The sequence below is a fragment of the Gouania willdenowi genome, chromosome 10 (genome assembly GCF_900634775.1).
Source record: "Gouania willdenowi chromosome 10, fGouWil2.1, whole genome shotgun sequence".
Taxonomy (NCBI): domain Eukaryota; kingdom Metazoa; phylum Chordata; class Actinopteri; order Blenniiformes; family Gobiesocidae; genus Gouania; species Gouania willdenowi.
The window spans coordinates 2248232-2261482 of NC_041053.1; the positions used below are offsets into that span (position 1 = coordinate 2248232).

The 13251-nt window shown below is 43.9% G+C and overlaps 1 protein-coding gene and 1 long non-coding RNA gene across 2 annotated transcripts in view; both read left to right on the top strand.

Moving 5' to 3' along the window:
- mgarpa (mitochondria localized glutamic acid rich protein a) overlaps positions 1 to 11937 on the top strand; it is a gene marked incomplete at its 3' end in the record, with an annotated part of 38140 nt that extends 26203 nt beyond the window's left edge. Inside the window, exon 5 of the mRNA XM_028460364.1 lies at positions 11870 to 11937. Coding sequence (XP_028316165.1) covers positions 11870 to 11937 — 68 coding nt within the window. The remainder of the gene's footprint in view (positions 1 to 11869) is intronic.
- Positions 11938 to 12037: 100 nt separating this feature from the next.
- LOC114470957 (uncharacterized) lies at positions 12038 to 13087 on the top strand. Its single transcript, XR_003674929.1, has 2 exons — positions 12038 to 12135; positions 12270 to 13087. It is a non-coding gene; the product is annotated as an uncharacterized LOC114470957 (long non-coding RNA).
- Positions 13088 to 13251: the final 164 nt, after the last annotated feature.

Consider the following 13251-nt stretch of genomic DNA (forward strand, 5'->3'; position numbering starts at 1 on the left):
CTAACTCTTGTCTCTACTCTGTTTGTCCAGTCGTTCTAACTCTTGTCTCTACTCTGTTTGTCCAGTCGTTCTAACTCTTGTCTCTACTCTGTGTCCAGTCGTACTAACTCTTGTCTCTACTCTGTTTGTCCAGTCGTACTAACTCTTGTCTCTACTCTTTTTGTCCAGTCGTTCTAACTCGCCTCTACTCTGTGTCTAGTCGTTCTAACTCTTGTCTCTACTCTGTGTCTAGTCGTTCTAACTCTTGTCTCTACTTTGTTTGTCCAGTCGTTCTAACTCGTCTCTACTCTTTTTGTCCAGTCGTTCTAACTCTTGTCTCTACTTTGTTTGTCCAGTCGTTCTAACTCGTCTCTACTCTTTTTGTCCAGTCGTTCTAACTCTTGTCTCTACTCTGTGTCTAGTCGTTCTAACTCTTGTCTCTACTCTTTTTGTCCAGTCGTTCTAACTCTTGTCTCTACTCTGTGTCCAGTCTTTCTAACTCTTGTCTCTACTCTTTTTGTCTAGTCGTTCTAACTCTTGTCTCTACTCTTTTTGTCCAGTCGTTCTAACTCGCCTCTACTCTGTGTCTAGTCGTTCTAACTCTTGTCTCTACTCTGTGTCTAGTCGTTCTAACTCTTGTCTCTACTCTGTGTCTAGTCGTTCTAACTCTTGTCTCTACTCTGTGTCCAGTCGTTCTAACTCTTGTCTCTACTCTTTTTGTCCAGTCGTTCTAACTCTTGTCTCTACTCTGTGTCTAGTCGTTCTAACTCTTGTCTCTACTCTTTTTGTCCAGTCGTTCTAACTCTTGTCTCTACTTTGTTTGTCCAGTCGTTCTAACTCTTGTCTCTACTCTGTGTCTAGTCGTTCTAACTCTTGTCTCTACTCTGTGTCTAGTCGTTCTAACTCTTGTCTCTACTCTGTTTGTCCAGTCGTACTAACTCTTGTCTCTACTCTGTTTGTCCAGTCGTTCTAACTCTTGTCTCTACTTTGTTTGTCCAGTCGTTCTAACTCTTGTCTCTACTCTTTTTGTCCAGTCGTTCTAACTCTTGTCTCTACTCTGTGTCTAGTCGTTCTAACTCTTGTCTCTACTCTTTTTGTCCAGTCGTTCTAACTCGTCTCTACTCTGTGTCTAGTCGTTCTAACTCTTGTCTCTACTCTGTGTCTAGTCGTTCTAACTCTTGTCTCTACTCTGTGTCTAGTCGTTCTAACTCTTGTCTCTACTCTGTTTGTCCAGTCGTTCTAACTCTTGTTATATCATAGATTATTGTAGATTAATTTCTGACCAATATATCGATAATCACAGTATCGTCATATCGTGAGATAATCGTTATTGTGAGCTTTGTATCGCATATCGTATTGTGAGGTACCCAGAGGTTCCCACCCCTAATCTCCATGGTCGCTGGGAGGGGTTCTCCATGGTCATTGGGAGGGGTTCTCCATGGTAGTTGGGAGGGGTTCTCCATGGTCGCTGGGAGGAGTTCTCCATGGTCGCTGGGAGGGGTTCTCCATGGTCATTGGGAGGGGTTCTCCATGGTCGCTGGGAGGGGTTCTCCATGGCCAGTCGTTCTAACTCTTGTCTCTACTCTTTTTGTCCAGTCGTTCTAACTCTTGTCTCTACTCTGTGTCTAGTCGTTCTAACTCTTGTCTCTACTCTTTTTGTCTAGTCGTTCTAACTCTTGTCTCTACTCTTTTTGTCCAGTCGTTCTAACTCGCCTCTACTCTGTGTCTAGTCGTTCTAACTCTTGTCTCTACTCTGTGTCTAGTCGTTCTAACTCTTGTCTCTACTCTGTGTCTAGTCGTTCTAACTCTTGTCTCTACTCTGTGTCCAGTCGTTCTAACTCTTGTCTCTACTCTTTTTGTCCAGTCGTTCTAACTCTTGTCTCTACTCTGTGTCTAGTCGTTCTAACTCTTGTCTCTACTCTTTTTGTCCAGTCGTTCTAACTCTTGTCTCTACTTTGTTTGTCCAGTCGTTCTAACTCTTGTCTCTACTCTTTTTGTCCAGTCGTTCTAACTCTTGTCTCTACTCTGTGTCTAGTCGTTCTAACTCTTGTCTCTACTCTTTTTGTCCAGTCGTTCTAACTCTTGTCTCTACTCTGTGTCCAGTCTTTCTAACTCTTGTCTCTACTCTTTTTGTCCAGTCGTTCTAACTCTTGTCTCTACTCTGTGTCTAGTCGTTCTAACTCTTGTCTCTACTCTTTTTGTCCAGTCGTTCTTACTCGTCTCTACTCTGTGTCTAGTCGTTCTAACTCTTGTCTCTACTCTGTGTCTAGTCGTTCTAACTCTTGTCTCTACTTTGTTTGTCCAGTCGTTCTAACTCTTGTCTCTACTCTTTTTGTCCAGTCGTTCTAACTCTTGTCTCTACTCTGTGTCTAGTCGTTCTAACTCTTGTCTCTACTCTTTTTGTCCAGTCGTTCTAACTCTTGTCTCTACTCTGTGTCCAGTCTTTCTAACTCTTGTCTCTACTCTTTTTGTCTAGTCGTTCTAACTCTTGTCTCTACTCTTTTTGTCCAGTCGTTCTAACTCGCCTCTACTCTGTGTCTAGTCGTTCTAACTCTTGTCTCTACTCTGTGTCTAGTCGTTCTAACTCTTGTCTCTACTCTGTGTCTAGTCGTTCTAACTCTTGTCTCTACTCTGTGTCCAGTCGTTCTAACTCTTGTCTCTACTCTTTTTGTCCAGTCGTTCTAACTCTTGTCTCTACTCTGTGTCTAGTCGTTCTAACTCTTGTCTCTACTCTTTTTGTCCAGTCGTTCTAACTCTTGTCTCTACTTTGTTTGTCCAGTCGTTCTAACTCTTGTCTCTACTCTGTGTCTAGTCGTTCTAACTCTTGTCTCTACTCTTTTTGTCCAGTCGTTCTAACTCTTGTCTCTACTTTGTTTGTCCAGTCGTTCTAACTCTTGTCTCTACTCTTTTTGTCCAGTCGTTCTAACTCTTGTCTCTACTCTGTGTCCAGTCGTTCTAACTCGTCTCTACTCTGTGTCTAGTCGTTCTAACTCTTGTCTCTACTCTGTGTCTAGTCGTTCTAACTCTTGTCTCTACTCTGTGTCTAGTCGTTCTAACTCTTGTCTCTACTCTGTGTCCAGTCGTTCTAACTCTTGTCTCTACTCTTTTTGTCCAGTCGTTCTAACTCTTGTCTCTACTCTGTGTCTAGTCGTTCTAACTCTTGTCTCTACTCTGTTTGTCCAGTCGTTCTAACTCTTGTCTCTACTTTGTTTGTCCAGTCGTTCTAACTCTTGTCTCTACTCTGTGTCCAGTCGTTCTAACTCTTGTCTCTACTCTTTTTGTCCAGTCGTTCTAACTCTTGTCTCTACTTTGTTTGTCCAGTCGTTCTAACTCTTGTCTCTACTCTTTTTGTCCAGTCGTTCTAACTCTTGTCTCTACTCTGTGTCCAGTCGTTCTAACTCGTCTCTACTCTGTGTCTAGTCGTTCTAACTCTTGTCTCTACTCTGTGTCTAGTCGTTCTAACTCTTGTCTCTACTCTGTTTGTCCAGTCGTTCTAACTCTTGTCTCTACTCTGTTTGTCCAGTCGTTCTAACTCTTGTTATATCATAGATTATTGTAGATTAATTTCTGACCAATATATCGATAATCACAGTATCGTCATATCGTGAGATAATCGTTATTGTGAGCTTTGTATCGCATATCGTATTGTGAGGTACCCAGAGGTTCCCACCCCTAATCTCCATGGTCGCTGGGAGGGGTTCTCCATGGTCATTGGGAGGGGTTCTCCATGGTAGTTGGGAGGGGTTCTCCATGGTCGCTGGGAGGGGTTCTCCGTGGTCGCTGGGAGGGGTTCTCCATGGTCGCTGGGAGGGGTTCTCCATGGTCGCTGGGAGGGGTTCTCCATGGTCGCTGGGAGGGGTTCTCCATGGTCGCTGGGAGGAGTTCTCCATGGTCGCTGGGAGGGGTTCTCCATGGCCAGTCGTTCTAACTCTTGTCTCTACTCTTTTTGTCCAGTCGTTCTAACTCTTTTCTCTACTCTGTGTCTAGTCGTTCTAACTCTTGTCTCTACTCTGTGTCTAGTCGTTCTAACTCTTGTCTCTACTCTGTGTCCAGTCGTTCTAACTCTGTCTCTACTCTGTTTGTCCAGTCGTTCTAACTCTTGTCTCTACTCTGTTTGTCCAGTCGTTCTAACTCTTGTCTCTACTCTGTTTGTCCAGTCGTTCTAACTCTTGTCTCTACTCTGTGTCCAGTCGTACTAACTCTTGTCTCTACTCTGTTTGTCCAGTCGTACTAACTCTTGTCTCTACTCTTTTTGTCCAGTCGTTCTAACTCGCCTCTACTCTGTGTCTAGTCGTTCTAACTCTTGTCTGTACTCTGTGTCTAGTCGTTCTAACTCTTGTCTCTACTTTGTTTGTCCAGTCGTTCTAACTCGTCTCTACTCTTTTTGTCCAGTCGTTCTAACTCTTGTCTCTACTTTGTTTGTCCAGTCGTTCTAACTCTTGTCTCTACTCTGTGTCTAGTCGTTCTAACTCTTGTCTCTACTCTTTTTGTCCAGTCGTTCTAACTCTTGTCTCTACTTTGTTTGTCCAGTCGTTCTAACTCTTGTCTCTACTCTTTTTGTCCAGTCGTTCTAACTCTTGTCTCTACTCTGTGTCCAGTCGTTCTAACTCGTCTCTACTCTGTGTCTAGTCGTTCTAACTCTTGTCTCTACTCTGTGTCTAGTCGTTCTAACTCTTGTCTCTACTCTGTGTCTAGTCGTTCTAACTCTTGTCTCTACTCTGTGTCCAGTCGTTCTAACTCTTGTCTCTACTCTTTTTGTCCAGTCGTTCTAACTCTTGTCTCTACTCTGTGTCTAGTCGTTCTAACTCTTGTCTCTACTCTTTTTGTCCAGTCGTTCTAACTCTTGTCTCTACTTTGTTTGTCCAGTCGTTCTAACTCTTGTCTCTACTCTGTGTCTAGTCGTTCTAACTCTTGTCTCTACTCTTTTTGTCCAGTCGTTCTAACTCTTGTCTCTACTTTGTTTGTCCAGTCGTTCTAACTCTTGTCTCTACTCTTTTGTCCAGTCGTTCTAACTCTTGTCTCTACTCTGTGTCCAGTCGTTCTAACTCGTCTCTACTCTGTGTCTAGTCGTTCTAACTCTTGTCTCTACTCTGTGTCTAGTCGTTCTAACTCTTGTCTCTACTCTGTGTCTAGTCGTTCTAACTCTTGTCTCTACTCTGTTTGTCCAGTCGTTCTAACTCTTGTTATATCATAGATTATTGTAGATTGATTTCTGACCAATATATCGATAATCACAGTATCGTCATATCGTGAGATAATCGTTATTGTGAGCTTTGTATCGCATATCGTATTGTGAGGTACCCAGAGGTTCCCACCCCTAATCTCCATGGTCGCTGGGAGGGGTTCTCCATGGTCATTGGGAGGGGTTCTCCATGGTAGTTGGGAGGGGTTCTCCATGGTCGCTGGGAGGGGTTCTCCGTGGTCGCTGGGAGGGGTTCTCCATGGTCGCTGGGAGGAGTTCTCCATGGTCGCTGGGAGGGGTTCTCCATGGTCATTGGGAGGGGTTCTCCATGGTCGCTGGGAGGGGTTCTCCATGGTCGCTGGGAGGGGTTCTCCATGGCCAGTCGTTCTAACTCTTGTCTCTACTCTTTTTGTCCAGTCGTTCTAACTCTTGTCTCTACTCTGTGTCTAGTCGTTCTAACTCTTGTCTCTGCTCTGTGTCCAGTCGTTCTAACTCTTGTCTCTACTCTGTTTGTCCAGTCGTACTAACTCTTGTCTCTACTCTGTTTGTCCAGTCGTTCTAACTCTTGTCTCTACTCTGTTTGTCCAGTCGTTCTAACTCTTGTCTCTACTCTGTGTCCAGTCGTACTAACTCTTGTCTCTACTCTGTTTGTCCAGTCGTACTAACTCTTGTCTCTACTCTTTTTGTCCAGTCGTTCTAACTCGCCTCTACTCTGTGTCTAGTCGTTCTAACTCTTGTCTGTACTCTGTGTCTAGTCGTTCTAACTCTTGTCTCTACTTTGTTTGTCCAGTCGTTCTAACTCGTCTCTACTCTTTTTGTCCAGTCGTTCTAACTCTTGTCTCTACTTTGTTTGTCCAGTCGTTCTAACTCGTCTCTACTCTTTTTGTCCAGTCGTTCTAACTCTTGTCTCTACTCTGTGTCTAGTCGTTCTAACTCTTGTCTCTACTCTTTTTGTCCAGTCGTTCTAACTCTTGTCTCTACTCTGTGTCCAGTCTTTCTAACTCTTGTCTCTACTCTTTTTGTCTAGTCGTTCTAACTCTTGTCTCTACTCTTTTTGTCCAGTCGTTCTAACTCGCCTCTACTCTGTGTCTAGTCGTTCTAACTCTTGTCTCTACTCTGTGTCTAGTCGTTCTAACTCTTGTCTCTACTCTGTGTCTAGTCGTTCTAACTCTTGTCTCTACTCTGTGTCCAGTCGTTCTAACTCTTGTCTCTACTCTTTTTGTCCAGTCGTTCTAACTCTTGTCTCTACTCTGTGTCTAGTCGTTCTAACTCTTGTCTCTACTCTTTTTGTCCAGTCGTTCTAACTCTTGTCTCTACTTTGTTTGTCCAGTCGTTCTAACTCTTGTCTCTACTCTGTGTCTAGTCGTTCTAACTCTTGTCTCTACTCTGTGTCTAGTCGTTCTAACTCTTGTCTCTACTCTGTTTGTCCAGTCGTACTAACTCTTGTCTCTACTCTGTTTGTCCAGTCGTTCTAACTCTTGTCTCTACTCTGTTTGTCCAGTCGTTCTAACTCTTGTCTCTACTCTTTTTGTCCAGTCTTTCTAACTCTTGTCTCTACTCTGTGTCTAGTCGTTCTAACTCTTGTCTCTACTCTTTTTGTCCAGTCGTTCTAACTCGTCTCTACTCTGTGTCTAGTCGTTCTAACTCTTGTCTCTACTCTGTGTCTAGTCGTTCTAACTCTTGTCTCTACTCTGTGTCTAGTCGTTCTAACTCTTGTCTCTACTCTGTTTGTCCAGTCGTTCTAACTCTTGTTATATCATAGATTATTGTAGATTAATTTCTGACCAATATATCGATAATCACAGTATCGTCATATCGTGAGATAATCGTTATTGTGAGCTTTGTATCGCATATCGTATTGTGAGGTACCCAGAGGTTCCCACCCCTAATCTCCATGGTCGCTGGGAGGGGTTCTCCATGGTCATTGGGAGGGGTTCTCCATGGTCGCTGGGAGGAGTTCTCCATGGTCGCTGGGAGGGGTTCTCCATGGTCATTGGGAGGGGTTCTCCATGGTCGCTGGGAGGGGTTCTCCATGGTCATTGGGAGGGGTTCTCCATGGCCAGTCGTTCTAACTCTTGTCTCTACTCTTTTTGTCCAGTCGTTCTAACTCTTGTCTCTACTCTGTGTCTAGTCGTTCTAACTCTTGTCTCTACTCTTTTTGTCCAGTCGTTCTAACTCGTCTCTACTCTGTGTCTAGTCGTTCTAACTCTTGTCTCTACTCTGTTTGTCCAGTCGTACTAACTCTTGTCTCTACTCTGTTTGTCCAGTCGTTCTAACTCTTGTCTCTACTCTGTTTGTCCAGTCGTTCTAACTCTTGTCTCTACTCTGTGTCCAGTCGTACTAACTCTTGTCTCTACTCTGTTTGTCCAGTCGTACTAACTCTTGTCTCTACTCTGTTTGTCCAGTCGTTCTAACTCTTGTCTCTACTCTGTTTGTCCAGTCGTTCTAACTCTTGTCTCTACTCTGTTTGTCCAGTCGTTCTAACTCTTGTCTCTACTCTGTTTGTCCAGTCGTTCTAACTCTTGTCTCTACTCTGTTTGTCCAGTCGTACTAACTCTTGTCTCTACTCTGTTTGTCCAGTCGTTCTAACTCTTGTCTCTACTCTGTTTGTCCAGTCGTTCTAACTCTTGTCTCTACTCTGTTTGTCCAGTCGTTCTAACTCTTGTCTCTACTCTGTTTGTCCAGTCGTTCTAACTCTTGTCTCTACTCTGTTTGTCCAGTCGTACTAACTCTTGTCTCTACTCTGTTTGTCCAGTCGTTCTAACTCTTGTCTCTACTCTGTTTGTCCAGTCGTTCTAACTCTTGTCTCAACTCTGTTTGTCCAGTCGTACTAACTCTTGTCTCTACTGTTTGTCCAGTCGTACTAACTCTTGTCTCTACTCTGTTTGTCCAGTCGTTCTAACTCTTGTCTCTACTCTGTTTGTCCAGTCGTTCTAACTCTTGTTATATCATAGATTATTGTAGATTGATTTCTGACCAATATATCGATAATCACAGTATCGTCATATCGTGAGATAATCGTTATTGTGAGCTTTGTATCGCATATCGTATTGTGAGGTACCCAGAGGTTCCCACCCCTAATCTCTATGGTCGCTGGGAGGGGTTCTCCATGGTCGCTGGGAGGGGTTCCCCATGGTCATTGGGAGGGGTTCTCCATGGTCATTGGGAGGGGTTCTCCATGGTCATTGGGAGGGGTTCCCCATGGTAGTTGGGAGGGGTTCTCCATGGTCATTGGGAGGGGTTCTCCATGGTCGCTGGGAGGGGTTCTCCATGGTCGCTGGGAGGGGTTCTCCATGGCCAGTCGTTCTAACTCTTGTCTCTACTCTTTTTGTCCAGTCGTTCTAACTCTTGTCTCTACTCTGTGTCCAGTCTTTCTAACTCTTGTCTCTACTCTTTTTGTCCAGTCGTTCTAACTCTTGTCTCTACTCTGTGTCTAGTCGTTCTAACTCTTGTCTCTACTCTTTTTGTCCAGTCGTTCTAACTCTTGTCTCTACTCTGTGTCTAGTCGTTCTAACTCTTGTCTCTACTTTGTTTGTCCAGTCGTTCTAACTCGTCTATACTCTTTTTGTCCAGTCGTTCTAACTCTTGTCTCTACTTTGTTTGTCCAGTCGTTCTAACTCGTCTCTACTCTTTTTGTCCAGTCGTTCTAACTCTTGTCTCTACTCTGTGTCTAGTCGTTCTAACTCTTGTCTCTACTCTTTTTGTCCAGTCGTTCTAACTCTTGTCTCTACTCTGTGTCCAGTCTTTCTAACTCTTGTCTCTACTCTTTTTGTCTAGTCGTTCTAACTCTTGTCTCTACTCTTTTTGTCCAGTCGTTCTAACTCGCCTCTACTCTGTGTCTAGTCGTTCTAACTCTTGTCTCTACTCTGTGTCTAGTCATTCTAACTCTTGTCTCTACTCTGTGTCTAGTCGTTCTAACTCTTGTCTCTACTCTGTGTCCAGTCGTTCTAACTCTTGTCTCTACTCTTTTTGTCCAGTCGTTCTAACTCTTGTCTCTACTCTGTGTCTAGTCGTTCTAACTCTTGTCTCTACTCTTTTTGTCCAGTCGTTCTAACTCTTGTCTCTACTTTGTTTGTCCAGTCGTTCTAACTCTTGTCTCTACTCTTTTTGTCCAGTCGTTCTAACTCTTGTCTCTACTCTGTGTCTAGTCGTTCTAACTCTTGTCTCTACTCTTTTTGTCCAGTCGTTCTAACTCGTCTCTACTCTGTGTCTAGTCGTTCTAACTCTTGTCTCTACTCTGTGTCTAGTCGTTCTAACTCTTGTCTCTACTCTGTGTCCGGTCGTTCTAACTCTTGTTATATCATAGATTATTGTAGATTAATTTCTGACCAATATATCGATAATCACAGTATCGTCATATCGTGAGATAATCGTTATTGTGAGCTTTGTATCGCATATCGTATTGTGAGGTACCCAGAGGTTCCCACCCCTAATCTCTATGGTCGCTGGGAGGGGTTCTCCATGGTCGCTGGGAGGGGTTCTCCATGGCCAGTCGTTCTAACTCTTGTCTCTACTCTTTTTGTCCAGTCGTTCTAACTCTTGTCTCTACTCTGTGTCTAGTCGTTCTAACTCTTGTCTCTACTCTTTTTGTCCAGTCGTTCTAACTCGTCTCTACTCTGTGTCTAGTCGTTCTAACTCTTGTCTCTACTCTGTTTGTCCAGTCGTTCTAACTCTTGTCTCTACTCTGTGTCCAGTCGTTCTAACTCTTGTCTCTACTCTGTTTGTCCAGTCGTACTAACTCTTGTCTCTACTCTGTTTGTCCAGTCGTTCTAACTCTTGTCTCTACTCTGTTTGTCCAGTCGTTCTAACTCTTGTCTCTACTCTGTGTCCAGTCGTACTAACTCTTGTCTCTACTCTGTTTGTCCAGTCGTTCTAACTCTTGTCTCTACTCTGTTTGTCCAGTTGTTCTAACTCTTGTCTCTACTCTGTTTGTCCAGTCGTTCTAACTCTTGTCTCTACTCTGTTTGTCCAGTCGTTCTAACTCTTGTCTCTACTCTGTTTGTCCAGTCGTTCTAACTCTTGTCTCTACTCTGTTTGTCCAGTTGTTCTAACTCTTGTCTCTACTCTGTTTGTCCAGTCGTTCTAACTCTTGTCTCTACTCTTTTTGTCCAGTCGTTCTAACTCTTGTCTCTACTCTGTGTCTAGTCGTTCTAACTCTTGTCTCTACTCTTTTTGTCCAGTCGTTCTAACTCTTGTCTCTACTCTGTGTCTAGTCGTTCTAACTCTTGTCTCTACTCTGTGTCTAGTCGTTCTAACTCTTGTCTCTACTCTGTGTCCAGTCGTTCTAACTCTTGTCTCTACTCTGTTTGTCCAGTCGTACTAACTCTTGTCTCTACTCTGTTTGTCCAGTCGTTCTAACTCTTGTCTCTACTCTGTTTGTCCAGTTGTTCTAACTCTTGTCTCTACTCTGTTTGTCCAGTCGTACTAACTCTTGTCTCTACTCTGTTTGTCCAGTCGTTCTAACTCTTGTCTCTACTCTGTTTGTCCAGTCGTTCTAACTCTTGTCTCTACTCTGTTTGTCCAGTTGTTCTAACTCTTGTCTCTACTCTGTTTGTCCAGTTGTTCTAACTCTTGTCTCTACTCTGTTTGTCCAGTTGTTCTAACTCTTGTCTCTACTCTGTTTGTCCAGTCGTTCTAACTCTTGTCTCTACTCTGTTTGTCCAGTTGTTCTAACTCTTGTCTCTACTCTGTTTGTCCAGTCGTTCTAACTCTTGTCTCTACTCTGTGTCCAGTCGTTCTAACTCTTGTTATATCATAGATTATTGTAGATTAATTTCTGACCAGTATATCGATAATCACAGTATCGTCATATCGTGAGATAATCGTTATTGTGAGCTTTGTATCGCATATCGTATTGTGAGGTACCCAGAGGTTCCCACCCCTAATCTCTATGGTCGCTGGGAGGGGTTCTCCATGGTCGCTGGGAGGGGTTCTCCATGGTCATTGGGAGGGGTTCTCCATGGTAGTTGGGAGGGGTTCTCCATGGTCGCTGGGAGGGGTTCTCCATGGTAGTTGGGAGGGGTTCTCCATGGTCGCTGGGAGGAGTTCTCCATGGTCGCTGGGAGGGGTTCTCCATGGTCGCTGGGAGGGGTTCTCCATGGTCGCTGGGAGGAGTTCTCCATGGTCGCTGGGAGGGGTTCTCCATGGTCATTGGGAGGGGTTCTCCATGGTCGCTGGGAGGGGTTCTCCATGGTCATTGGGAGGGGTTCTCCATGGTCATTGGGAGGGGTTCTCTAGCGTCGCTGGGAGGGGTTCTCTAGCGTCAGTCAAGGTTGCTGAGAGGTGAGGGGTTGTGACATTGATGGTACTCATCATCCAGTGCTGGAAGCCCCGCCTCTGGCGCTCAGTAGGGATGAAATAGAACGTAGTTACTGTATGTAACCTTTATTCTTTGAGTGGACATTATTCCTTTACACTGTAACAGCAGCAGCGCCCCCTGCTGGAGCCCCCCCCCCCCAGTATGACATCCACACTGGGACTGTGTAGTGATGTCACACTCTTCTTTAAAAGATGTTTCCATCTTCTTTTATGGTTGGTCTGAAATACTTGATTTTCATTCAGATGAGAAACGAGTGAATGATTAGAGTCACTAATCAATCAGGTTCAGGTGTTCAATCCTGTAGATCAATCATTTCTCAGCTCCCTAACAGCAGGAACATGTACAGTAGATACGTTTGTGGAGCTTCATCCTGCTCTCGCCCTGTGTAGGTGGAGAGGAGGAAGAGGAGGTGGAGCCTGAGGCTGAGGTTACCGAGACTGAGGAGGAGGTGGTGGAGGTGGTGGAGGAGGAGGAGGTCACTGAGGCTGAACAAGAACCAGAGACGGTCCAGGAGGAGGAGCCTGAGAGCACTGGTACAACTTCATCTGATGCCTGAACACACACACACACACACACGCACACACACACACTGTTATTTTCTGTGTATATTTGCTTTATATTTATTGGCTCTGAAATGACAAGGTGATGAATCCACGTTATCGCTGACGTTTTAAAGAGACAGTACGACACGTTATCACTGAGATGTTTTAAAGAGACAGTACGACACATTATCACTGAGATGTTTTAAAGAGACAGTACGACACGTTATCACTGAGATGTTTTAAAGAGACAGTACGACACGTTATCACTGACGTTTTAAAGAGACAGTACGACACGTTATCACTGACGTTTTAAAGAGACAGTACGACACGTTATCACTGACGTTTTAAAGAGACAGTACGACACGTTATCACTGAGACGTTTTAAAGAGACAGTACGACACGTTATCACTGAGATGTTTTAAAGAGACAGTACGACACGTTATCACTGATGTTTTAAAGAGACAGTACGACACGTTATCACTGACGTTTTAAAGAGACAGTACGACACGTTATCACTGAGACGTTTTAAAGAGACAGTACGACACGTTATCACTGAGACGTTTTAAAGAGACAGTACGACACGTTATCACTGACGTTTTAAAGAGACAGTACGACACGTTATCACTGACGTTTTAAAGAGACAGTACGACACGTTATCACTGAGATGTTTTAAAGAGACAGTACGACACGTTATCACTGAGATGTTTTAAAGAGACAGTACGACACGTTATCACTGACGTTTTAAAGAGACAGTACGACACGTTATCACTGAGATGTTTTAAAGAGACAGTACGACACGTTATCACTGACGTTTTAAAGAGACAGTACGACACGTTATCGCTGAGACGTTTTAAAGAGACAGTACGACACGTTATCACTGAGACGTTTTAAAGAGACAGTACGACACGTTATCACTGACGTTTTAAAGAGACAGTACGACACGTTATCACTGACGTTTTAAAGAGACAGTACGACACGTTATCACTGACGTTTTAAAGAGACAGTACGACACGTTATCACTGACGTTTTAAAGAGACAGTACGACACGTTATCGCTGACGTTTTAAAGAGACAGTGAGCTCTTTATCAGGAGCTCATTTATAGTTATGAGTAAAATAAATATGATCACTCTAAACATGCCATATTTTATCCCACGCTAACACCTGATTGGTCCTTTTTGTTTTTTTCTTGAGCAGGTTTGATTAAACCTGTTTAATGTCCTGATTGGTT